The 24354-nt window shown below is 46.5% G+C and overlaps 2 protein-coding genes across 5 annotated transcripts in view; one reads left to right on the top strand and one right to left on the bottom strand.

Moving 5' to 3' along the window:
* Nucleotides 1-610: 610 nt before the first annotated feature.
* On the bottom strand, nucleotides 611-8463 carry ids (iduronate 2-sulfatase). The gene is made up of 9 exons (XM_018733264.2): nucleotides 8246-8463; nucleotides 7897-8015; nucleotides 7039-7216; nucleotides 6263-6351; nucleotides 5049-5249; nucleotides 4521-4691; nucleotides 4291-4417; nucleotides 2946-3119; nucleotides 611-2479 (listed from the first exon to the last, which is right to left on the bottom strand). The coding sequence occupies exons 1-9, from the start codon at nucleotides 8310-8312 to the stop codon at nucleotides 1953-1955; spliced, it is 1653 nt and encodes a 550-aa protein (XP_018588780.1). The 5' UTR covers nucleotides 8313-8463; the 3' UTR covers nucleotides 611-1952.
* A 5152-nt stretch (nucleotides 8464-13615) lies between these two features.
* LOC108923174 (uncharacterized protein KIAA1211-like) overlaps nucleotides 13616-24354 on the top strand; it is a 31176-nt gene continuing 20437 nt past the window's right edge. For 2 of the 4 annotated variants that reach the window (XM_018733771.2, XM_018733774.2), the window contains exon 1: nucleotides 13616-13667. In XM_018733771.2, coding sequence (XP_018589287.2) covers nucleotides 13630-13667 — 38 coding nt within the window. In that variant the 5' untranslated portion in view covers nucleotides 13616-13629. Of the gene's footprint in view, nucleotides 13668-17374; nucleotides 17543-19162; nucleotides 19401-24354 lie in introns of those variants that run through there. The other 2 variants (XM_018733775.2, XM_018733772.2) reach the window with 2 other exon arrangements.

Below are 24354 nucleotides of genomic sequence, written 5' to 3' on the forward strand. Positions count from 1 at the left end.
TCGACATTGTAGGATCCAAACATGCCTTTCCATGTAGTTTTACCCATACATGTGTATTTTCCACTTCTAGCTCTTTTTCTATAACTGTCTTTTTATATGAAATTAAAACATCAAAAATTTACTTAAATGGCTTGAATATTACATAAAAAAGTCTTCAAAATATCCATGAAGCAACGCTACATATGATGCACAACAGCATCAACAGGTTAACTCTCCTGCTCCCTGCCCTCGAACATGCTCATAACAGAAAAAATAATTAAAGCAAAATTCTTTTCTCCCCCCCGGGAAGAGAACTTGCAGGACTTGAAGGGGAATTAAAAACACGGAGACAAAGTAGGATGGAGAAAACAAAATTGTGCTTTGGAGAGAGCAATTAAAATATCAACTTCAATCGGCGCACGGATCCATCTCGGGCTGCCCTGACCCTGCCTTCTCGGCCCAGCTGGCAACGCAGCCCGCCTGCCGGAGCCGAGTGGATCGGTGGTCCCGGGGGACCCCGTGCGCAACTCGCTCATGCTGTACATTTATGAAAACATGCTTGCGGCAAAGATATAAAAGACCCATACACACAGACACACACAGTTTATATGTATATTGCATATATAAATGCAGACATGACAGAATAAGCAGTATAATGAGCAGTGCTGGTGTCTCACTGTTCCTGGGACACAGGCTTAGAAGTGGGCTCGAAACTAGTTCAGTTTCAGTTCGCATGTCCTCTCCCCATTTCTCACACCTTTCTCAAGGTGCTCTGGTTTCCTCCCAGAGCACAAAGACATGATTTTAGATGAACTCGTGACTCTAAATTGCCCATTGGTGTGAGTGGGTGTAAAGCTACCCTCAGAGAGACTCCAGATCACCCCACCGCTGCAGTGGACAAGAGGTCATTTGTAATGGATGGCAGGATAATGAACCGGACTTCGATTCTTCTACAGCTGACATCACATCCCAAGTTGTAACTTGTAAGAACAAAAATAAGCTGAGAGAAAAGGGGAAAAGAAGTGGGGGAAAACATATTACAAATCCTTGAGCCGTGACTCCATGAACCAGAATGCAGAAGGCCACAGAGAGTTGACAAAATAAGACTTTATTCCAAGCGAAATAATTTTCCCTTTTTCGTGTTGACACCCACATCCATCATTCCTGCGCACCTCAGCGGAGGTACGCCCCGTGCGGCGGGCGACGCGAGCGCTAACAAATCGCTTTTGTCGCCCTGGTCACTCCCAGACGCTCAGCTGAAGAGCGTCACGCTGACACCCCGGGGGATGTTTAATATTCACGGAGCGCCGAAGTCGCGCCTGAGGACCCCACTGAGAGGAACACAGTCTGAACTTATCAAACACGAGACGACATTTAAAAATAACAAGCAGGGCTGGCAGCTCTAACAGCTGGGGAAAAAAAATACTGAGCAGTTTGACAGTAACCGAAATGGTAGTGTTCTGATGTCATCCCCACCCCAGTCTTCCACATCTGAACCCACGGGTCAACTAAACATGTTATAGTTTTATATTACAGAAACCACATTAATTTATCATCGCCAGTCCTCCAGCTCTGCATTTCAGCTGCTCACCAGGCTCCGTTCTCACATGTCCACACCAGGTTTGGAGGGAACCTGCTCCTGTTTTCCGGAGGTTTCTGGTTCACGTTTCCTTCACGTTCCCCAACGTACCCTTTGGCCTCGCGTGTGCGCTGTACGATGTGCTGGTCTCGGCCGTATTGGGAGGGACGAATAGCAATACGCTATTGAACCTCACTCTGCACCACTTTAGACTATAAAAATGTCCCCTGCAAAGAGCACCCCCACCCCACAGTCCCTCACTACCCCACAAACAATGGGCCTCAGAGTACAAGTGTGCAGCACAAAAGCATAAAGAAGGAGGACATGAATATAAGTTCCTGTGCCATTGCACATCCACGCCTGCGGTGACAAACTGCTCGGCTGGTTTCCCGGCTCACGGCGTGCCGTTGGGTTTGGACCCCGCGGTGAAGTATAGCAGGTGCTGTCGCAAAGCGGTGCCCCAAGGGAGCCGGGACCCGAGCTTGACCAGGGCGGTGCCGTGCATGATACTGTTGTAAATGTTGTGGTCCTGGCCAGGGTCGTCCTTCAGGAGGTAGAGCTCCCCTGCGTGGATGTCCGTGAGGTTAGCTGTGAAATTTACCGGGTCGAAGGTCACCCACACCGTGAAGCGGTAGCTGTGCGAACGAACCGAGTAGCCCATGATGCGGATGTCCGCCAGCGAGGGCAGGTCCGAGTCGGCCTGCGGCGCGTCTGAGGGCCGGGGGTACTGGCTGTAGGCGATGGCCTCCACGTCGATCCCCTCCTTGAGGACCTGAATGCTGAGGGCCCGGCTGGACCCCTCCGTGCACAGCTGGACAGCGAAGGAAGAGTGGGGGCAGGGTGGTGGGGGCTTGAGGCCCGCCAGTTCCGACACAGTGGGAAACAGGTCCACCAGCTCCACCACGTTCCTCACGGCCCTCCCTGGAAACCAGAGCGATAGACGCGTCAGTCAGCCACCCACCGAGGCGTCCAGAGTCCCTCTGACGGGGGTTCAGTGGGAATTTCAAGGCGCTCAAGGCATCGCAAAACCACACTGGATTTAGACACTTCTCATATTCTCGTACATTTAAGCTTCCTCCCCTCAAGTGAAAATCTGTGTAATTATTGAACTAAGCGCTCAGCTGGTGTTCAAGAAACCCAGCGGTACCGAGAGAGGCTAACGCACTTGGACAGCCGCAGAGATCTGGTGGCACGTGGAAACCGTTACGCTTTCTACCGTCTATGCGGTGAGCGGTATGATCAGCTGCTGACCCGACAGGTCACAGGAATCCATTATCAGCCTAAACAACTCTAATTAATTTAGTTACCACTAACACAGACCGAAGTGGTGCGAGAAAAACGGTCAGGCTTTCCTGTAAATGGCCTCTGGGTCGCCAGCAGAGATTACCTTCTGAGAAGCGCATGTGTGGGTGTTGAAAAACATCCCAGAAGGGGAAGGTCTTTTTCCCCGGCTTCTCGACAGCAGACGTCACGCCGGGAACATAAATGATGAGCGGTACCTGTGTGGCCACGTCGAAGTTGCTATATTTGGCCCATTCTCCATGCTCACCCAGAGACCACCCTGTTAACAAAACAAAAAAAAAAAAAAAGATTAATTAAACCAAAAAAACATCAATTCCAGCTAATATATATAAAAACACAGTAGGGCCAGTAAGCTGTGTAGCGATTACAGCTGTCATCTTCAAATCCCTCCTCCTGCTATAGGATCCCTGACCAAGGTCCCATAAGTAGCTCCATAAATGGGTAAATTATTGTAAGGAGCTTTGTATACAAACCTATTGTCAGCTAAATAAACATAAAATTAAGTACACCTATACACGCATATAACTGAGAACTATATTCCAAGAGCAATTTGCAGCTTTGAAGACATACTGGCCTCTTTGCAGCAAAGCACAAGTGTAGACCAACGTGCAAAACAGCTCGATGGGCATTAACATATCGCGTATCAGAGTGTCAGAAATGACAGACGAGGACCAGAACAGTGAACTGTAAGCAGAGACCTTTATGAGTGATACGCTGCGTGATGAAAGCGGATGGATTGGGGACAGGAGTAGAAAGTGCCCATTCATACGGCACCACCTGCTTTCAACCGCTGGCTAACGTCCTTCAAAATTAAATGCAACTATGAAAATGAACAAGCCGCTGCATTCTGGGAAATGCTGCCCACAACTTGGCTTTAAGCATTTCGAGGTGCAGTAACAGCCTGCCTTGTGTCCTGAGAAAACTAACAAAAGCCCAGTGCAGCGAAGGCTCAACGAGAAAAATTTATCACGGATTTTCTGACGGCCGAGGCTGCAGCCAAAGCAACGGTCCCACCGTAAATGGGGAAACTTGATATGAAAGTAAACAGATTTCAACACTAATCACCATGAAGCTGCTCAGGACTGAACAAAAAAACAAGTTTGAGAATAACGCTTGCAGACACTTGTTACGGACAGGGAACGAGGAAGATAAATAACAGCCTGCAGAACCAGGGCAAAAAAAAAAGCCGCTAAAAAAGCAAATCCACAAATGGCTCTTTTCCTTTCAGTTCTCTCCCAGACACACCACTGGCTCCAGGCAATTGGAAAGAGCGGCTAACGAGAGGGACGAGCCAGAGACACAACTTGGGTGTTGCTACAGCGCCATCTTGTGTTGGAACTAAATTGAGGGCGGTTCCCATCAAGCCATTTCAACCAAAGGCGCCAGAGGATGCGGCAGGACTGAAGATCGGAACAGAAATGTCCACTAACCGTGATCAGAGGTGAAGACGACCATGGTGTTCTTGGCCAGGTCCAGATCGTCCAAGGTGCTCAGCAGCTTTCCAAGCTCAGAGTCCATGTAGGACACCGCAGCAAAGTAGTGCTGACGAATCCGTAGCTGCAGGACAACGTAGCCCGTTAAATCACAGTCCATCCCAGCCATGTCATCCTGGATTAAACGTATGAAATTTCTCCTGTTACAGGACACTGCGGAAGGTAACCTGGAAGTCCTTGGGGATCGGTCCGTAGGGGAAGCTGATGTTTAGGGCCTGCATGTCCTCTCGTTTCCGAATGTCCGTCCAGGGGTTGTAGGCCACACTGGGCAGGCCCTTGGGGACGTCCGGGTCTGGAGCCAGGCTCATGTTCTCCAGCGGGTAGAGCTTCAGGAATTCCTGGCATACACACTGGATTAACTGGGGCGCTTTGTATTAATAAGTTAATACCTTATGTGCAGGTGCAATAGCAGAAACCCATATGGGATTTTAAGACGTGATTGTTTGGTCACAAGCGCAGCTCCTTAAATACTACCCCACCTGCTGTGCATTTTCAAGTCTCCCACCCTACGCATGGTCCTAACGAAGAGTCAGTTGCACTGTAGAGTGCTGGGGCAGCAAAGTACTGAACACAAAGGTCACATCAGGCTGCTGCCTTACTGCATGTCAGATTCTACCCCATAAACTGAACACACAGCGATGAACACGCCGAGTGATGAAAACGCCTATCCGTTTTCCCTGTGCGCACCCACACACCTGTGGGATCCTGAACGGAACGTGAGGTTTGTGGTAGCCCACGGCGAGGAAGAAGGGACTCTGGCCATCTTTCACGGTCCTGAGCAGCCTCTGGGCCTCGGCCGTGCTCTCCATGTCGGGCAGGGTCCCCAGGGGCATCTCGGACACGTTCACCGCACACAGCAGGTTGGCGTGCAGCTTGCCATCCTGGCCCTTGCAGACCTGCTCAAACAAACACAAATGTATGTAGCCGGGAACACCAGCCCTGAAAGGTCACACTGATTGTCTCTTCTGCACTTTAAATTGAGAGCAGTTACTATCATAGTCATTGTCTGATCTACAACCAGAACCACCTACATTTACAAATAAAATAAACTTAAAATACTAATCCTTAGTGATAATTATATAACATATTGACATAACATGAATATTATCATTTAAACAGATATACAGTGGCTCCACCCCCTGCAAACACAGCTGGGACTGAAAGCTTGCTCATATTTGTTTGTAAATTAAGTTGCATGTTTGTCAATATCTGGCCACTTTCAACTTCATTTACCATATTACTGCATTATCCATAACGCAATTAAGGAAAGCTTGACTTACAGATATCCCTTAAGGTACTAGCTGGTTAGGCTCTAAAAACTGTGAACACAGCTCTAATAAATACTAAGATTTTTTTTAATAGACATACAATTAAAAACTTTTCATTGATTGAAAAACGTTTATTATTGATCTCAAAGGGAACTGCACATGGCGACGGAAGCATACATACAAATAAATGCCACATAATATTAGAATAAATATCATGTGTAGACATATAAAAATGCAAATAGAACAGTGCAAAAAATAAAAATTTGTACTCATCTCATTACTGCATATTTCTTTAATTTTATTAGCTCTGAGCTACAAGTTTCTGCACGACTGTTGACAAATAAAGACACTATGGAATGATCACCAAAATAGTGCACAACTGATGAGCGCAAAGCACTGCAAGAAACAATTCAATTAAACTGATCACATAGGTTTTTTTTTTTTATACCAAACTTCGAAAATTCAAACCTAAGATGTTTGTAAAATGATGAGCCGGTGCACATGGACATCAGCACTTGAACCTACCTGATACTTTTCAGTGTTCAGTTTCAGGGCTGCACGATTGAGGACATTAATAAACGCAAGACAGTGCGAGTGCATCCAGCACAAGTTAGAGGTGAGCTGCCAAACGTGGGACTGACCTTCCTCTTTTCATAGGCGAAAGAGGGAGGATGATACGTCGGCACAGACCAGCTGTACGGGTAATCATCCGAAAAATTGGAGGCAATGCCTTCAGAACAAAAAAGCACACGAGAAGGGCTTGCATTAGTTAAGGACGCGGCACACAGTTTATACACGCAGCCAGGAAGTCTGGGGTTCGAGTGCAAAAGCTGGGTACATTCATTAGTGCAACAAAAGGGTCCTGGAGGGGAACAAAACACTTTATATCATACCAGTGAGCCAACAAGAGGAGAGAGACATCATCTTGGAAAAACTGCATTTGATAATTTCCAACATTTGTTCCAAAAAGATTTCTGAAAACAAGTTTAATGGCTTTAATTTACATTTATTCATTTAGCAGACACTTTTGTCCAAAGCGACATACATCTCAGCAAAAGTACAATTTATGCATTACGTTAAGAGGGGACATAGCTGCAGACGTGTGACTCAGGTAAACCTAGTTTGTTGCCTACCACTTGCAGCACCGAGGTTCATCGTTCAAGTAGGTGCATAAAACACGGGACAGACAAATCCTGATACCATCCTACCATTTTTTTTTTTTTTAATATTATAAGATACACAAGCAAGCAAATACAATGCCGGAGTAGTGGCTGATCAAAAGCTTTGAATGTATCAAACTATAACTTGATTTACCAAATCATAACTTTTTTGCACATAATACATATATGCAAAAAAACAAAATCTATGCAATCAAACAAAATCTATGCATAAAAAACACAAACTGAAGTCTCTTTACCTGGATGGAAAACCTTCCCCACAGACATAGTGGTGTAGCCATTGGACTTGAAGTACTGCGGAAGGGTGGTGTAGTTGCCGGCGTGGACCCTCCAGTAAGAGTTAAAGTCATACAGTCTGGTCGTGTCGGGCCGACGGCTGGTCAGAAACGAGATCCTGCTGGGTCCACACACAGCTTGCTGCGAAGGACAAAGGAAATTGGAATGTGCCTAATTTATGGGGAGGAAAAAAATCTTCACTGATTTTCAGGGATGCCAGAAGGTGGCATAGTGGTTTGTGCTCAGTACTGTTGAACAGCATTGTGAAGGCTACAGGTTTGAATCCCCCTATCGCTGTAGTACCCTTGATCAAGGCACCCTAAACTGATAGGGCAAAAATTACCCAGGTGTAAAAATAGGATAAAAATTTAACAGTTGCACAAAAGAGTGAGCAAAATTAACTTCATTACAAATACGGCGCAGTGGGTTGGACCGCAGTCCTACTCTCCGGTGGGTCTGGGGTTCGAGTCCCGCTTGGGGTGCCTTGCGACGGACTGGCGTCCCGTCCTGGGTGTGTCCCCTCCCCCTCTGGCCTTACGCCCTGTGTTGCCGGGTAGGCTCCAGTTCCCCATGATCCCGTAAGGGACAAGCAGTTCTTAAAATGTGTGTGTGTGTGTGTGTGTGTGTGTGTGTGTAAATTACAGCTCAAAATGGATTTACAGTGGATCATAACGTGCAGTAATTATTTTTTTCTGGGTTCACATGTACCTTGCTTTAAAACATAACTAACACATGGTATTACAGAAATATGATATTTCAGCATATAGAAATTTTCTGAAGTTTGCTGCTGTATTGAGTTTTACCACCCAAGTTAAAGGTACCTGGGCGAAGGCATTGAGGAAGACGGCACTTTTGGAGGCCAGCTGATCCAGGTTGGGTGAGCTGACCTCCAGGGATGACCTCAGATCATCTGACACGATGAGCAGCACGTTCAGGGGATCTGCACAACCACACAAATTAACAACAACAACAACAGTAAACAAAAATAACAGTAAGTGCACAGCTGAGCAGGTGGATTCCTCTTAAATTTTAATACTCTACACTGCTGCACCAAATTAATGAAAGCAGAAGATATATAATATATATAATTTATTTATTGTTCCCCAATATGTTATATTATCAGTCATGAATAACAAGTTATAACTTTATAATTTTCGAACCAATTTTTACCTGTTGACAAAACCCCCAGTATAAAAGTCTGAGTTAAGAAGGTCGGCCAGATGTAGCTGTGTGACATCTTGAAGATACTGAGCTGAAAGCTTATTTAGTTTTAACCTTTTAATACATGTAAAGGCGATATTTTCTATCTTAAAAGTTTATTTCACCAACAAACAGCCCATTTCGACGCTTCACCTTTTCCGTACGGACTTTAGTAAACTACTTCCTGCTAGAAGCTCCGCCCATCACCCCGGTTACCATCGCTCATTGGCTGTAAGGCTACGTCACAGAAATCAGGTGGGTTGAGCTCGATTACGTCACCTGTATAAATGTAGTTTTTTTTCTTTTTTTCTTTTTTTCATCACTCTGCTGTGAGAATCGCGCTACCGGTATTATCCACATCCAGATTTCTTCGTTGCAATTTTTTTTTTTTTAAATAGAAATACTTAAGTAATATAAGTGAAACGAATTAATTTAACAAATTTGGACCCATTTGATTTGTGAGTGAGTTTCCAGTCCCACATTAAAAAAAATAAAAGCCAAACCAGTCCTTTTATGTAACTAGTAAATAGAATAACTTATTTATTTAGCTGAAGCTTTTCTCAAAGGTGAATTGTACCTATTTACACATTTAATGTAATAATAATAATAATAATGAGTATTTATAGCAGAGCAACTTAGAGTAAATGCATTGCACATGAATAGCACGGGTGGGATTTGAACCTATGACATACTGGGCGCGAAGGCAGCCCCTCTAACTATAACACTAACAGTTGTCCGCTACACTTTCCCTCTTAATATTTTATATTCAAGAACTTTCAATGGGTGGCAATGTAGCAAATAAGAAATATATTACAAAATCTATGCATAAAAATTACAATATTAAAAAATTTTTATGATATAAATAAGGGGGGGGGCACGGTGGTGCAGCGGGTTTGACCGGGTCCTGCTCTCCGGTGGGTCTGCGGTTCAAGGACCGCTTAGGGTGCCTTGTGGTGGACTGGCATCACGTCCTGGGTGTGTCCCCTCCTCCTCCAGCCTTATGCCCTGTGGTGCTGGGTTAGGCTCTGGCTTGCTGCGAACCCGCTTGGGGCAAGCGGTTTCAGGCAGTGCGTGTGTGTGTGATATGAATAGGCTGCACTCTCGCTACAATATTATAATGATGCAAAAAAAAAATTTCCAGCTCCTGCGCCTGAGATTTATCAGACTTTATCAGATCCAACAGTTGCAGGTTTGAATCTCACCTCCTGCTGTAGTACCTTTGATCAAGGTATTTACCCTATATACCCTAAAATGCTCCACCAAAAATTTCCCTGCTGTAAAATGGGTAAATAATTGTAGGTACCTTAATGTTGTACGTTGCTTTGCAGGAAGGCGCCAGCTAAACGAGTAAATGTATTAAGCTGTCGCCATCCATCATCCTATCGCTAGTGGTTTTTTCAGGCTGCCTGCCTACACATGTGGATTATTACTGCTGATATTCAAATCATTTGTTACACTTGTAAACGCAGTATCGTATTTTATAGATTTACTTCTGCTGCCGTCTGCTAACAAGTCAAATCCCATAATGAATCGTCAGTGTTCAGCTGCCGTATTGCTTCCCGGTCTTTGAAACACACCTTTCCTCATGGGGGGAGTTGCGTGTCCTGTAGGGTTTCATTCTACCTGCGAGTGTTTCAGCATGAGCTGGAAAGTCTACACACACACACACACACACACACACACACACACACACACACACACACACACACACACACACACACACACACCAAAGACCCCCATGGTCAGAAATGAAGATTGTGCTATATTACTATTTTTCCCTGGGGTACAGGCCTCATACGAGCTGGCGGAATGTGACTTGGACTATATCGTCACGGTGGCCGGGTATGACAGCATGGACCCCGCCGTCATCAGCGGGATCATTTCCCGTAAATTCCTTGCAGAGGCGATGCTGAGAAACGGCTGGGGTGACCATGGCGACGCGTTTGGCCTGACGCAGGGAAGCGACCGAGTGCGGATGTGCTGTTGAGTCATTGAGGAGAGACAGAGGGTGTGAGTCCACATTTCTGGGAAGTCACTTTCAAAACATTTGGGCTCTGCCAATGAATTCCGTGACCGTGACTTTGGGATCTTAATCTAGATTCATGTCTTTTTTATTCTTTCCTGCATGGTTCTGGGTCGGAAAGGCATTACCGCCATCACTCGGGGACATGGGACAATGAGGAGAATGTCAAACAAGGCACGGAGATCCTGATCGATTTCATCAACGAGAGCGAGAAGAAATTCCCGCGGTGGACCAGTTTAAAGGCGCACCCGAGAAACACACACACACACTTTCTGAAACCGCTCGTCTCCCTAGCCGGAGCCTAGCCCATAGGGCTGGAGGGGGAGGGGACACACCCAGGAGGAGATGCCAGTCCGTCACAAGGCACCCCAGGCGGGACTTTAATCCCAGACCCACCAGAAAGCAGGACCCGGCCAAGCCCGCTGCACCACTGTGCCCCCCTCTCAGAGTAACAACTTTACACTATTGTATAGCAGGGGTTTTTTTTAAAAAAAAATAAAGTGCATCACACCGACACAGAGATGAAACCAAGGTAAATTGCAAATATGTACAGATACATGTAACAAGGGCAAAAAAGGTGACCATGTTCAGCCACTGTGGTCATGTAGTACTGTCTCAAAAGTTCCAGAAGGGTGACGAGAATTTCGCAGCTATGCAGAATTATGATACAGTTCAGATGTCAGTTTCTCCAGTGGATTTAAGTTAGACACCTGACGCGACGCTCGCTCTACAGTGAGATACACTTCCTTGCAAAATGTGTAAGAGTAAGCAGCCTACATTCCATAACTTAGTCAAAAAAAAAAAAAATCTAATAACTTCCTTTTTTGTTAATCTGCAGTAGGAGTTGAACCTTTAACCTGGTTTACCAGTCCAGTTCTGCTGTATTTCGGAGGTGTCTTACCCTCTGTGAGGACCATGGTGTTACATAACATCTGAACAACACTATTGTGTTAGAGCACAATCTCCTCGTTATTAATCATTTTTTGAGCTGCTCAGTAATTAAAGATGGAAACTGGTGTGTCGGTATTCTGCACGTGGAGATTTAGGTGTAAGGTTACCGCTAAGGAGGTGGTTCTGGACCCTGCTGTAAATTACAGCTATTCAGTTTGGTTCTGTACTGCTGCAGCTTTTTGGGCTACTTGTGTTCTTTTATTTCCCATTTCTTGCTGTTTATGCAGTGCTGCTTGAAAGTATGTTATAAACACGCATTTAAACATAAAATGAATAAATGATCACAATGTACAGTGACAAACTTTTTTTTTTGTTTTTTTTTTTTTTGCTTTTTCCATTAATTTTTTTTAGATTAATTCTACTTTTGGTGTTAGTTCATACTACGTATATGTCAGTTTTTAGAAAAATATTCCACATCCTTGAAATTAGCTCATTTTGGCACCGGGTTCCAAGCACCAACTATTCTAGTACCTTTTAGGATCTGATGTTTCCTAGAATGTTTTTCTACAGTCTTCCAATAGCTGTAAAGTACCAAACTAAAACTGATGCTGTATAAGAACTAGTGGCGTTTTTGTAATAAATAACCCAAGTAATCAATGCAAAAATCCACATAACTAAGAACTTTGGAAATTTTTATGTTGTATTATGATTTACACACTACTTCTAGTTACGTACTTGGTTTAAGCAATGAAACTTGGGGTTCACTTATTTTTACACCTGCGCTACTTCCATCTTTCTACTACACACACGATTTCCTCTAAAGCAACATGTGGGATTGTTCGTTTCGTTACACACCTATTGTGTCACATGAGAAAGACTGACTCTCATCAAATAAGCATTTCATGGTAAAACTAAGGGACACAAGGGGTTCGCATACTTTGAAGCAGCTCGGTATATTTAAACAATGGAACGCGCACATGTTGAACTGATCCGGCACAATACAGTTTGGATCTCAGCCTATAATGGTGAAGACAAAAACGTGCACCCATACGAGGACATGGACGCGGGACCTTGGGCAGGGACTACACCAACAATTTTTAAAGGCGAAACAAAAAAGTGTGGCACAGAGGTCTTGAATCCAGAAATCCACAGCATGACCCAGATCAAGACTGGTTGGACACAGAGGAGAGACTGTATGTCATTTCTGTCATAGCATGTTAAATCCATACCATAACTTGATGGAAATTGAGTTTATTCAGCTCAGGACATTACTGAATGTACAGCTTCCTATTAAAATTAAGTTATGTAAATTGTTTTGTTTTTTGATTTCTTTTGGTAGTGGTCAGTCAGAAACCCAAGACAAGTTTGTATGGAAATTAGAAAAAAAGAAGGAAAATCTGTACTGTACTGTAGTCAGCAGATTCCAGTAAGAAATGAAGGGAGTTTCCCTGGTGGGAAAACATATTTGTAATCAATCCGTAGGCTCACGGTGCGTTGAAAAAGTGTTCAGTCCCTGCAAATATTTTCAGATGATGCTCGATAACAAACAGCCCTGTCATCGTCCAGGTATTCTTTTTATTTCAAGAAGTATTTCAAGCCAAAATTATTTCTTTCTCTAACAAAGTCCTAGTGTGGTAAAAACTGAAATATGCTGCTTTTTGTTTCCAAAAGTATTTAGCACCTTAATACACCTCAACATCTTGTAGAGCCACCTTTTGCTGCAGTTAAGCGCTTCTGATTGGTTTGTCTACCAACTTCATCAGATGTCATCTTAAAAATGAAAAATATTTTTAATGTCATTGTACCTGCATGACTGGCATGTTCCAGCAAAACATGTACAGTAAGGGCATAAGACCACTAGATAGAGCTGCATGTCCAGAGTTGGGCTCTCTAGGTTGCACCACTTCTCTGTAGGGGAAGGGTTGAGGTGAACTTCAGACAAAGAAAGAGTTTTAGCTGCATAGAAACGTTTATCTTTATGTTCAGTATAATTATTCTTATTCAGACAGTGGACATGGGCTTGATCCTAAAGAGTCCCTAGATTCAGCCCTTCAGCAAGTACCAACCGCCACACTGCAGTAGTGTACATCTCAAGAGCTTTCTGCCATTATGGCTTTAGGATCAGTAAGAGTGCAGAAACGATGAGAAGTCATCCTCATGGTCGGGTTGAGTTGAGTCTACGGTTCAGTTGACCATCACGCTCGGGCCTGCTGAGATCTTGGATCTCCTCTCCTGGTCCGCCTTGGAGATCCCCAGTCCCCCACCACCCCACCCCACCCCACCCCACCCCACCCCAACCTCTCACTCCTCAGTTCTCCTCAGTGCTCCTCGCCCCTGCATGCTTCGCGGGGGGGGGGGTGGTGGGACTCTGGGATCTGGGAGGGGAGAGGAAGGGGGCGCGGTAGCCTCGCGCAGAGTCGCGCGCTCCTCCGCCGCACCGATGAATGGACGGGATCGCGCTGCGCTCCCACTGCTCCTGTAAGTACCGCCGCCGCCTCGCCAACTCGCGTCGTACAGCACAAGTGAACATAAAGACCATCATCACGAGATGTGGGGTCTTTCGTACCGGGTGGGGGAAGGGGACGGGGGGGGTCGTCGAGGTTTTCCTCCCGACTGCGGCGCTTCGGCACTTTTAGCGCATTGATTTATAGCGCATTTAGCGCGTTGCTGTTCCGCCTCCGTGGATCTCCGTTGCTTTCGGGCGCCGCGGCTCTTCGGTAGACTTTCCCTGGACCTGTAGTGGACTTGAGTCTTCAGGGGACTAATGGACCTTCACAGTGGACCTTCGCTGGTCCTGAAGTCCATCATCTCGTGTCCAGAACAGGAGCTGCGGGGCGCACTTTCCATAAACTTGTGCAAAAGTCAGTGTGAACATCAGAGATGTTCCTCCAGACCGCAGTCGAAATATGTTGAAGGGACACACAGAATGAATCCACTTGAAAGTTTCCTTTCAGAGGTGACAAACAGACCCCCCCCCCCCCCACCCCAACTGAGAGACAATGGACACTTCATTTAGACAGTGTCCCATGATTAAATCGGTTTTGCAACACCAATAAAGCAGTTATGCACTAATGTAAAGTGGAGTCTCACCATAGTTTTGATGCGCTGTGAGTGTTTTTTCAGGTAGGATTCAATCATCCTAAAATAATTACCAATCATCTTCAAAATGCTCTTACAAACCACTAAACCTTCCTGTTTACCTTGTGTCCCAGTGACAGTGTGTGAATGTGAGACATTTGTTGGATACAGCTGTGTACAGCATTTTAATGCCGTGTCAGAAATGGGCGCTTTTTCCAGCGTGTCAGCGTAACACAGGTGGGCTATAAGGACCCTCTTTATGTTTTCATTCGATACGTGTTCTGCTGTATCTTTTTATTTTTGTGGTTCTCTGCTGCCGGTGGATTGGTGTGTATAAAGGATTTCCTGCTCTCTGTAAACCTCTAACAATATCAGTACTGTGAAAAAATGCTAAATTGGGCCAATAACAGAAATAATTAGTTCAATCAAGTGCTTAAGTGCTTTGGTGGAATTAAAACCCGGGTGTACACCGGACGGCCAGCAGCAGGAAGTTGGACGCAGCGGACAAACGCCGCTGTCGGATTAATTGGATGGGAAGGAGGGACGAGGGCCGCGTTCTGAGAATTTGCTGCCCGGGGGTCACGGGACAGGGGAGAAAACCCTAACAATAGTGCGAAATGCTTGAACGCTTCCGAGGTCATTCCCGACCGGTCCTAACATGGTGCCGTGAGGCCGTAGGAGATTTGTGGGTAAGCTCACGGACAAGTCACTGGGACTGACCGATGCAGGGGCAAGCAACCCGTGCGGGTCTGCTTTGTGTCATCATCTTCGGGTCCGGATCCGTCGAGAACGATGGGACTTTGGTTTTTATCGTGCCCTGCAGCTTTTTGCCCGACTTGGGATCACAAGGCCCCTGACAAGGGATTTATGGGTTATACTGTCCCGACTGTGATGGGTTTACTGCAGCAGACAAACAGACTTCCTATTCTCCTTTGGAACAAACATGTGACCGTCCCTGCTGATGGCTACTGGGAGGGGGGTGTCAACAAGCCACACGCCTTGATACCCCTAGAGGACCGTGTGACAAACTCGGTCACCAGGATGTGGTCATTTCCTGCGAGGAGGAGGTCCCCTCCGCTGCCACTCACTCCAGTGCTGTGAAAACCAAAAGAAATCTCTAGGCTCGCTGTGGAGGCTGCACACCCTCAGGGAGGGGCTTTCCTGCTTGGCCGAGACTCCCGCAGACACCAAGCATAATACAATGTGCCAGCCGTAGATACGGCTTTGCCACAGACGGCGGAAAACAGGCCCAGGACCTTTGGATTCCCTGACGTGTCGACGGCATAAGCCCTGGTTTCCACCGGTGATTCTTAAGAAGGAACTGGCAAACAGTGAAGAGCACAAAGCCGAACTTGTGTTAATCTCCTGCTGTGTAGCTAGAATTAAAGTCTCCAAAGGGCGGCCAGCAGGTGGCATGGTGGTTAGAGTTGCTGCCCTGCACTTGGATGCTGTGAGTTTCAGTCCCATTCCTGCTGTTTTACCTTTGAAGAAGGTACTTACCCTGAAATATTGTGGTAAAAATCAACCTGCGGTATGAGTAGGTAAATCATTGTACTCTGTCCAGCGCAGCGTTTGAACCTCATCTTGTAAGTCGTTTTGGAGAAAAGCGTGAGATAAATGGAGAAATGATAAAAGGGATCACTGTTGTGTCTGAGGCTTTAGATTACGGCAGATTCCCGAATGAAGTTGTTACCGTTTAATGTTCCCCAGAACAGTCCAAATCGAGTCCCTGCCGGGTTATTTGCTGCATTTCATCAGCGAAATAAAATCAGCAAGTACTGGACAGTAAAGCATCCCGGCTCTCAGTGCCCCTTGCTTGCGGTGGGGCTGGGTCGTGATTCCGGGGGTCTCTCTTCAATGGGGCAAACTGCTGTAACCCCATATGATTCCTAAAATATGCCTTTGTGTTTTATGGAAGAGACTGGCTCATATGTTCAGCTATAATACAGCCTCTAAATTAGTGTGGAGTGAACAGTAAAATTGCCCTACAAAGTTTCACTGTGACCCTATAAAAACCACGCTCTTAGTTGTATCAGTTCTTACCGAAAGGCAGCAGCGCAACAAAGCTGTGCCGTGGAATCCAGAGAGGAATCGGCATCTCCAAGACACGATGCCCGATTGTTTGATTATCGTCATACCCGCTAAATGCTGGGGGGTGCCTTCGCTCACGTGCCGCGCTGCCCACCCACGCTGGCGCCGTAAAAGAGTTGGAAGCGGAGCAGTCGCTAATGAAACGGCCGCCAGCGCAGGCAGAGCCGGAGGCCCTCGAGTCCCACCGAGCTGTAAAAGTTCAGTTGGCTCCGGTTTTACGGAACAGCCGGGAGAGAGAGGAGCCCCAGGCCGCGGAGGGGTCCGGACCGAAGTCCTCGGCAAGGAACCCCAAGGTGTCCTCGTACGGCGGCACGGCCCCGCGCTCAAACACGACTGACAACCGGCATCTCCGCAGTTCCGTAAGGAAGAGCGCCGCTTTCTGGTTATTTACAGTCCCGTGCGCATGGCCTCAATTAGACCTCGGGTAGGGAGAGCTGCCTCGGAGATGTCTTCCAGATGTGAGCTGGAATTTGGAGGGATTTGTAAAGAAAAGAAATGTTCTGCAGGCATGGGGTTGGGTGGGCTGTGGGGGTACAGAAATCCGAGTGTGCGGCCAGAGCGGGACCCATCAGGGCCTCTTGCACAAAGACAGGCTCGCATCACGTGTGTCCACGTCGCCCGGAGCCGGAGCTTCGCTGGCCGCGGCTCGCGCGAATCGTCACGTCAACCCCGTCCGTTGTCCCGCCGTGTCCGTCGCCGTCGCCTGTTGTGCGGCAGCTGGCGAGCGCTACCATTTTTTAAATCACCTGGACCACCTTTGTGCTGTAATACTGGACAGAAGGGCCAAGAAAAGCAGATTTCAGGGCATATCATACTTCTGTAAAACACAGCCACTGAGACGGTATCAGTCCCAGGGCCTGTGTAAATATTTTTACTGACCACATGCCGCATGCACAAGGCCCCGTCTGTGGGAAGCAGTCACAAGGTGACACTTAATATTTGGGGAGGGATCGGGAGCTGGCGCTTTGCAGACTTTGTCTGGCTCTCGGGGGAATTCCGGTCTTGGCCGGAGCGGCCGCGCTTCCCGGTCTGTTTCACTCGAAAGGAGATGGACGTCTTCGGTCCCGGGCAAGAATGAGAAGCGTTCCAGGAAATGCCTGTCTTTCCTCCAAGGGGAAGAGTGCGACCGACATTCCTCCCGAGCAGCAGAAGTAGGGCTGAATGACGGAAGCGGAATTTCAAGCGTGAGTATACGGACCAGGTCGATCGGGGATTCACACTGTTTCCTCATTACTGAGATTCTGGAATAAAGTGTCCGAATCACTTATGACTTATAACATTAATATAACTTTTTAACGTTTTATAATCGTTGTGGGTCGCCGATGCTCGGCTTAGCAGCCGAAAGCTGATTTTTGGATCCATGTAGCTGCGGTCACGGTCACCGGGTGGCATAACGGTTGAAGCCTCTGTTTTTGAAGGAAACGTTCCTGTTCTGGGTTCGAGGATGTGCTGTTGTTGGCTTTTGTTGACTGAGGTACTGCAGCTTAACTACCTCTGTAAAATAGCCAGTTTTTAATGTCGGTAACTAAATTACCGGACCCTTAAAACAAAAAGTACATGCCTTACTGTGTAATACGGAACGGGAGAAAGAACCGGCGCTCTGAATTGTCTGAGCTAAGCAGTTTGAAGACTTTAAATATATCCTGTTTGTGTCAAAGTTTTCATTTACCAAAACTTTATTTTTCAAAACATCGACTTTTCTTAATTAAAAATCTGGCAGCCGCCGAACGTAAGAATCTTTGGAGCAGTTAAAAGTTATTTCCTGTTATGACTTAACATGAGCAGTTTTTTGGCATTCCACCATCTGAAGGTTTATTTACATATTGAAGCCTAGAAATGTGTTTAAGTTTGAAGAACAAGCTCCAAATGTGAAGGTTCTGGGACCGAGTAAGGATGTTTATTTTTTTTGGAGGGAACAGGAAACTTGGAGGCTGACTGGTCTCGCCACCTTGGTTCTGTCTCGGTTGTGTATGAGTCGTCTTTTGCTTGAATCTCGGTTGCATTTTGACTGTCCCTTGGTTATATTTTGGCTGTGTCTTGGTTGTAGTTTGGTTTTGTCTGGGTTGCATCATGGTTGTACCATGAAGTTGTCTTGATTGTGCTAGAATTGTATATTGGTTGTGTCTAAGTTGTCTCTTGCTCTTGTATCTTGGCTGCACTTTGGTTGTGCCTTGGCTATATCCTGTTGATTTGTTGGCTATGCCTTGCATGATGACGCATCTTGACCGTACTCTGGTTGTGCTTCGGGTGATTCTCTCCTGGATCTTGTACCTTAGCTGGCTCATTCTCCAAACTGACTTCCCCTCCATTCTTACTTTGAAAGTTGTCCTTCTTCATCTCTCAAGATGTGGAGAACGTGTCTTTGCGTAAAGAGTTGTAGCATGTTCTGGAACTTGGCTGTGGGGCATTTCTTTTGGCTGGTCCCTTTTTTGTCTGTTGCCATTTGAAGATTTCCAGGATAACACAATAAGAAGGAGAGTGGGAGTGCCTTTCGCCATGGGGCAGGAAGAGGCTTTGTTCTCCGAATCCGATTGAGTGACGCTACGGACGGGAGACCCCTCTCAGCTCCGCGGAGAGATCCTGCCTCTTTACCGCGACTCTCCAGCTCGATGCGCAACAGAGCAGCCAGGCTCAGTCAACGCTTTCAGGATTATAAGGTTTATGGGAGGGTTTGGGGGTGTGCTTGACCAGGAGGAGGTGGGGCTTGGAGAGTTAGGGGGCAGGCATAGTGAGCGAGCCCCTCCCATTTTTCCACCCCCAGGGGAGGACCTGAGAAAACTTATCTGTTACTGCGACGGCGAAGGCCCTTACACAGGCATGCTCTCTGTGAGTGTGCCTCTGTTGTGTGGGTGTGTGTGTGCGTCCGGAGGGAGGTGGCCACGCGTAGCAGAAGCTGAGCTCCGAGTCTCGCTCTGGAGATTAGCTCTGGGGGCGCCCGCCGGGTGGAGATGAACTAGGAGCGGGACGTGTCCTGCCTGTCACCGCCACCTTCTCCCTCTCGGCAACCATGGCCGCGTTCTACGGCTGCTTACGGGGTAACAAGTGAGTCTGAGCTGCTCTCCCAGTAAACACACCCTCTCTCTCACACACACACACACACACACACACGCACGCACGCACGCATTTGTCTGCTTGATCTCCCGTAGATTTCTCCGGGTTGTCAGGACATGTCGTGTTGCATTAGACAGGGTGTCCTGTGCATCTCCGTGAAGCTTTTATGTGAAGGGATGGAAGAGTGTTTGCGTTTGTACTCCCGACACCCTGTTCTGTGGAGAGGAAGCACGCGTGTATGTGTTTGTGTGTGTGTGTGTGTGTGTGTGTGTGTGTGTGTGCGCATGTAGCTGAGGAATATTTTAATATGAACCATCGGAAAAGTCATTCCTCGTACTCTCTCACTCCTGTGTGTTCTGTTACCTCTCCAAGGGTGATGGAGTTATAAATGAAGGGGTCAAAGAGGGTCGGGAATGCGAAGTGTGCGCGACGACTCTTCCGAGGGGTGATGTGCGCTTACGTGCCGTTAGAGCGTATCCTGGAAACACCCCTGTGCCGCTCGGGCCGTTCGGCCGAGATAGTGTCCTGCGGCTCCGGTCGCTCCGGGACAAGGCTGTACCCTTTTATGGAGTCGGGACTTTTCCTTTAACTTCACCGACTTCTCCTTGAGAAATTACCATACTCACCCTGGTCTTCAGCAATGCAGGGGTTCCACCCGGGCAGTTTTACTGTGCTTTCGAGGTACTTAATCCGCTGTCCTGCGAGACACCCTCAGTCTACTGCAGCGGGAAGTTTTTACTATTTGTTCCCTGCCCTGCAGTGTTCGCAATAATTCTCTGAGGGTTTGCAAAACTTTGATCCTTTTCACTTTGCTTTTTTATGCATATTAAGATGTAAATGTGCCCTGCAGGAGACTTGTTGGGTGCCATGCACTTTGAGAGCTCCATCTCCTTCTCCTTCTGTGGCTGAGGTTCCGTGATGGACAGTCTGGCTCGTGTCCCTTTGTCACCCGTAGCGTCTCGTAGGAGACCTCAGTGACACTCGCTCAGGGTCCCGATCTGCCACCCTTCTGTCCATCCAGTGCTCCCTTCCCCGGGCCAACAGGCCTCATCTGGCCAGCTTCTAATCCTCAGAGAAGTTGTGCAGGAAAAGGAAGCTGGTTTTAAAAAAGCACATCAATCTCACTGTTTGGACGCCCGGCTTTAATGGACATGTCTTTGTCCTAAACCAAGGCACGTGCAGTTTAAACACAAGGGGTTACTTTAGTGCGTCCTGGACTTTTTAACTTTAAAGGACGGTGACACTGTGGATCACGGGCATCTTTTGATCAGCCGGCGGCTTCGGCGTTGTGCCGCCGATCCTGGTTCGGCTCAGTCCAAAGTCAGGTCTCCGTGAGAATCCAGGCCGGGGTGTTAAAACCGCTTTGTTGGCCGTTTCTCGGTCCATCGAAGAGACGAGTCGGAGTCGATCGCTTGTCTTCGGGGCGTCGGTTCGGCAGCTCTCGTTGGCGCAGCGTCCACCGTGCAGCCGTGGAATCCTAAACCCAAAAAGGACTCGCATTGGCCAACCGTAGCGGGAAAATGTTTATGCCACGGAGGAAAAAATGCACAGGAACCCCAAACAGAAATTTGAAAAAATTTGCTTTTCTTCCTTTGTGTCATTATGGTCTCCTACAGCACTTACAGTTCCACAAACTATACACACGGAATTACCGGGGTTCTGTCTAGAGTCTCTCAAGAATGTGCATGAGTGTGTTTTGAAAGTGTTTAAACAAAGAACTAAAAAAAAACAGAAGAGAGAAATGTATAGTTGGCACCGTAAGGTGTCATAAAACACATTCTTGGTCCTGGTCAAGAGCTTTCCACTCCACGTAAACAAAGGAATGTCGCAGTTGAGTCGAGACAAGACTGATCGAAAATTGCTCCAGCATTGTTGCCTTATTGTCTCCTGGTGCCTTTCCCTACTGGAACACCTGGCAACGTTTTTCCGCCAAAGGCGTCTGTATCATTTTGACGGTTCGCATGTATGAAAGCTAATGCCAACATCACCGGCAAGACCAGGAGTCCACGGCTAAGGCACCCGATTCCACGGAAGCCTCCTGTTGCCCTCAAGAGTAAGGGCTTTACCCTAAATTACCAGCTGTATACTGGTAAGGGGTTAGGGCTTACAGTTTTGTCTTCTTGGATATTGGATCTTCTGCTCCTTAAAGATTCAAAAAATCTTGACCAAACCCTTTCATTCACTCTCCTGTATTCCATATTCCAGTTAAACCACAACCCAAATTGTGCTTTAGATGAAGTTATGGAGACAGATTGATTACTCTTAGACAAGTGACAATAAAAAGTATTTCATTGCTATGGTCCACACCAGTAGTTCCCTCTAGAAACATGTGCTTACCTCTTGTATAACATCTCACTTTCTCCTGCTAGAAAGGTCAGAATTCAGAATGCATTGCAATTCAAATTAATTCTAGATAGTAATGTCTACTCACCCTCTTTGGAGCTTCTTAGACAATGTAACGTGACCATCCCTACTAAATATTGTAACTTTGTGCCCCAGTATTGTATTATATGTATATTATATATATTGTATTATATATATCGACCCCCGCTCAGTCTGTGTGGAGTTGCATGTTCTCCCCGGGTCTGCATGGGTTTCCTCCGGGTGCTCTGGTTTCCTCCCACAGTCCAAAGACATGCTGTTCAGGCTCCCATAGTGTGTGAGTGACAGAGAGAGTGTGTGTGTTCCTCTGATGTATGGATGAGTGACCCAGTGTAAGTAGTGTATCTAGCAGTGTAAGTCACCACGGTGAATAAGGTGTGTGGGCAGATAACACTACATAGAGTTCATTGGATGTCGCTTTGGACAAAAGTGTCTGCAAAATAAATTAATTTAAATCTGATTACCAGTCCATGTCCTCATGAAATAATAAATGTAAATGTAAATATATCTGAACGTATCTTCAGTTTCTCGCTCTGTGTTGCCATAACCCGGTTCTGTTCTGTTCTGTTAGGGTGTTGATCAATAAAAAACATGCCTGCTCAGCAGTGCTGTATCATGGGTGAGCTTTTTGGTTCCAGAAAGAGAAAGACGTGTGCTACAGGACCCTGTTGTGTATCACAGCGGATCCCACTACGTTTTGTTTTGGTGACGCGAGGTTCAGGAAGATGGACTCCTGACTCCTCGTTTGGAAGAACGGAGCAGCCCTAATGAAAGGTTGCGTGTGTCCTGCTGCAGACACCCTACACGTCCACGAGTCCCAGAGAAAATAGCGATGCTTGGTGCTCATGGCTGTCTGATGAACATAGCAGACCCTTTCAGCAAGACTTTTTCTGGAGGCTTAAAGGTGCAGGGAAACCAACTGATACCCAGAAAGCTCCATCTTTACGTTCGCTCACAATTTTCCTGCCTCGTTCAGCAGATCAATTCTGATTATAAACATTTACGCGTTTGGTAAACACTTGTCTGCAAAGCAACTTACAATTATTTACCCATTTATATAGTTGGGTAATTTTACTGGAGCTATTTTTAGGGTCAGTACCTTGCTTAAGGGCACTGCAGCCAAAGGTTGGAATTGAACCTGCAACCTTTGGGTCTAAAGGCAGCAGCTGAAACCACCACACGACCAGCTGCATCTTAGTTCTGCTCATAATGTCCCAGATTAGGGTAAATTGTGAAATATATGTGTAAATCAGTTGCAACCAGCAAGCACCTGACTTATGTACTGTGTATTTATTAATTTATTCAATTTACTATTTTCTCAAAGTCAGAGTCTTTTCTTGGGTTTGGCCCGGCAGTCTTGTACTGGAAACCTTGACACTTGAACCTGCGTTCTGTGTGACTTCTTAATCTGCCCTCCATTTAAAACAGTGTTTCAGTAGCCAATTTGCTATATTTTAATAATACAGTCGGGAGCGTTTGCATGCTGACAGCCTTGTGTTTAATGACTTTCTATATTGGACGCTCTTAAACTAAACACTCCTTGCCTTGTGTATAATTTAAACCTCTTCCAACCACTAATTAAAGGCATGCCAGTGTATTTCCCCAAAACAAAGCAACATTTTTTCCAGTCAGATTTCTGGAAGGCTCCGTAACAAGACTCACATGGCCGGCTTTATTTACCTTCGCCCCCGTCCCCCCATCCACCCCTCCGATGCAGGGCCGAAGGCTGCGATGCTGCGAGCGATCGCCCGTTGTCCTAAATATGCGGAATGCGTCCGGCGGCAGGCCTCGCGCAGACCGCTACGTTAGCCACGTCGATCGCGTACGGTTGCTCGAGGACCAAAATGAGTATGATCCCAGTGCACCCTGGGATACCGAGGGCTTCGTGTGTGGTTTATTAATCACACGGTGTGTGTCCAGACTTCTCTAAATGTGTTCCGAAAACAGCTGCACGGTGGTTGGAGTCATCACATTGTACTCAAAGAACCTGGGTTCGAATCCCACTTCCACTATCCTACCGTTGAGAAACGTACTTACCCTAAATTGCTCCGGAAAAATTACCCGCTTTTATCAATGGGTAAATAATTGCAAGAAGCTTAACACTGTAAGTCACTTTGGAGAAGAGGATCAGATAAATAAATTAAAGTAAAGGTGTTGTTACAGCCGTTGCCATGTACTCAAAGGACCTGGGTTTGAATCCCACTTCCAATACAGTATCCTTGATCAATGTGGTTACCATGAACTGATAGAGTAAAAATGACCCTGCTCTACAAATGTCAGTAGTTTAGTATACAAAGCAGACATTGTAAGTCTTTTTGAAGAAAAGCATCAGAAAGATGAATAAATGATAATAATAAAAAATGCATGATGAAGATGCTGTGTGTTGCGTAACCGTGAAGCAGAAGCAGTAGATGGAGGCGCAGTTTGTATAATCCTGGGCTCAGCGGTGGATTGAAATGATATGGATTTGGGCAGTGGTTTTGTCAGCATCAGCTGGAAATGACTTAGGCCAGATGGCTCAGCGCTCCAGAACGGAGACATTAATCAAGTCGTCCCCAAAGTC

This window comes from Scleropages formosus, chromosome 13 (assembly GCF_900964775.1).
Source record: "Scleropages formosus chromosome 13, fSclFor1.1, whole genome shotgun sequence".
In the NCBI taxonomy this organism is placed as follows: Eukaryota; Metazoa; Chordata; class Actinopteri; order Osteoglossiformes; family Osteoglossidae; genus Scleropages; species Scleropages formosus.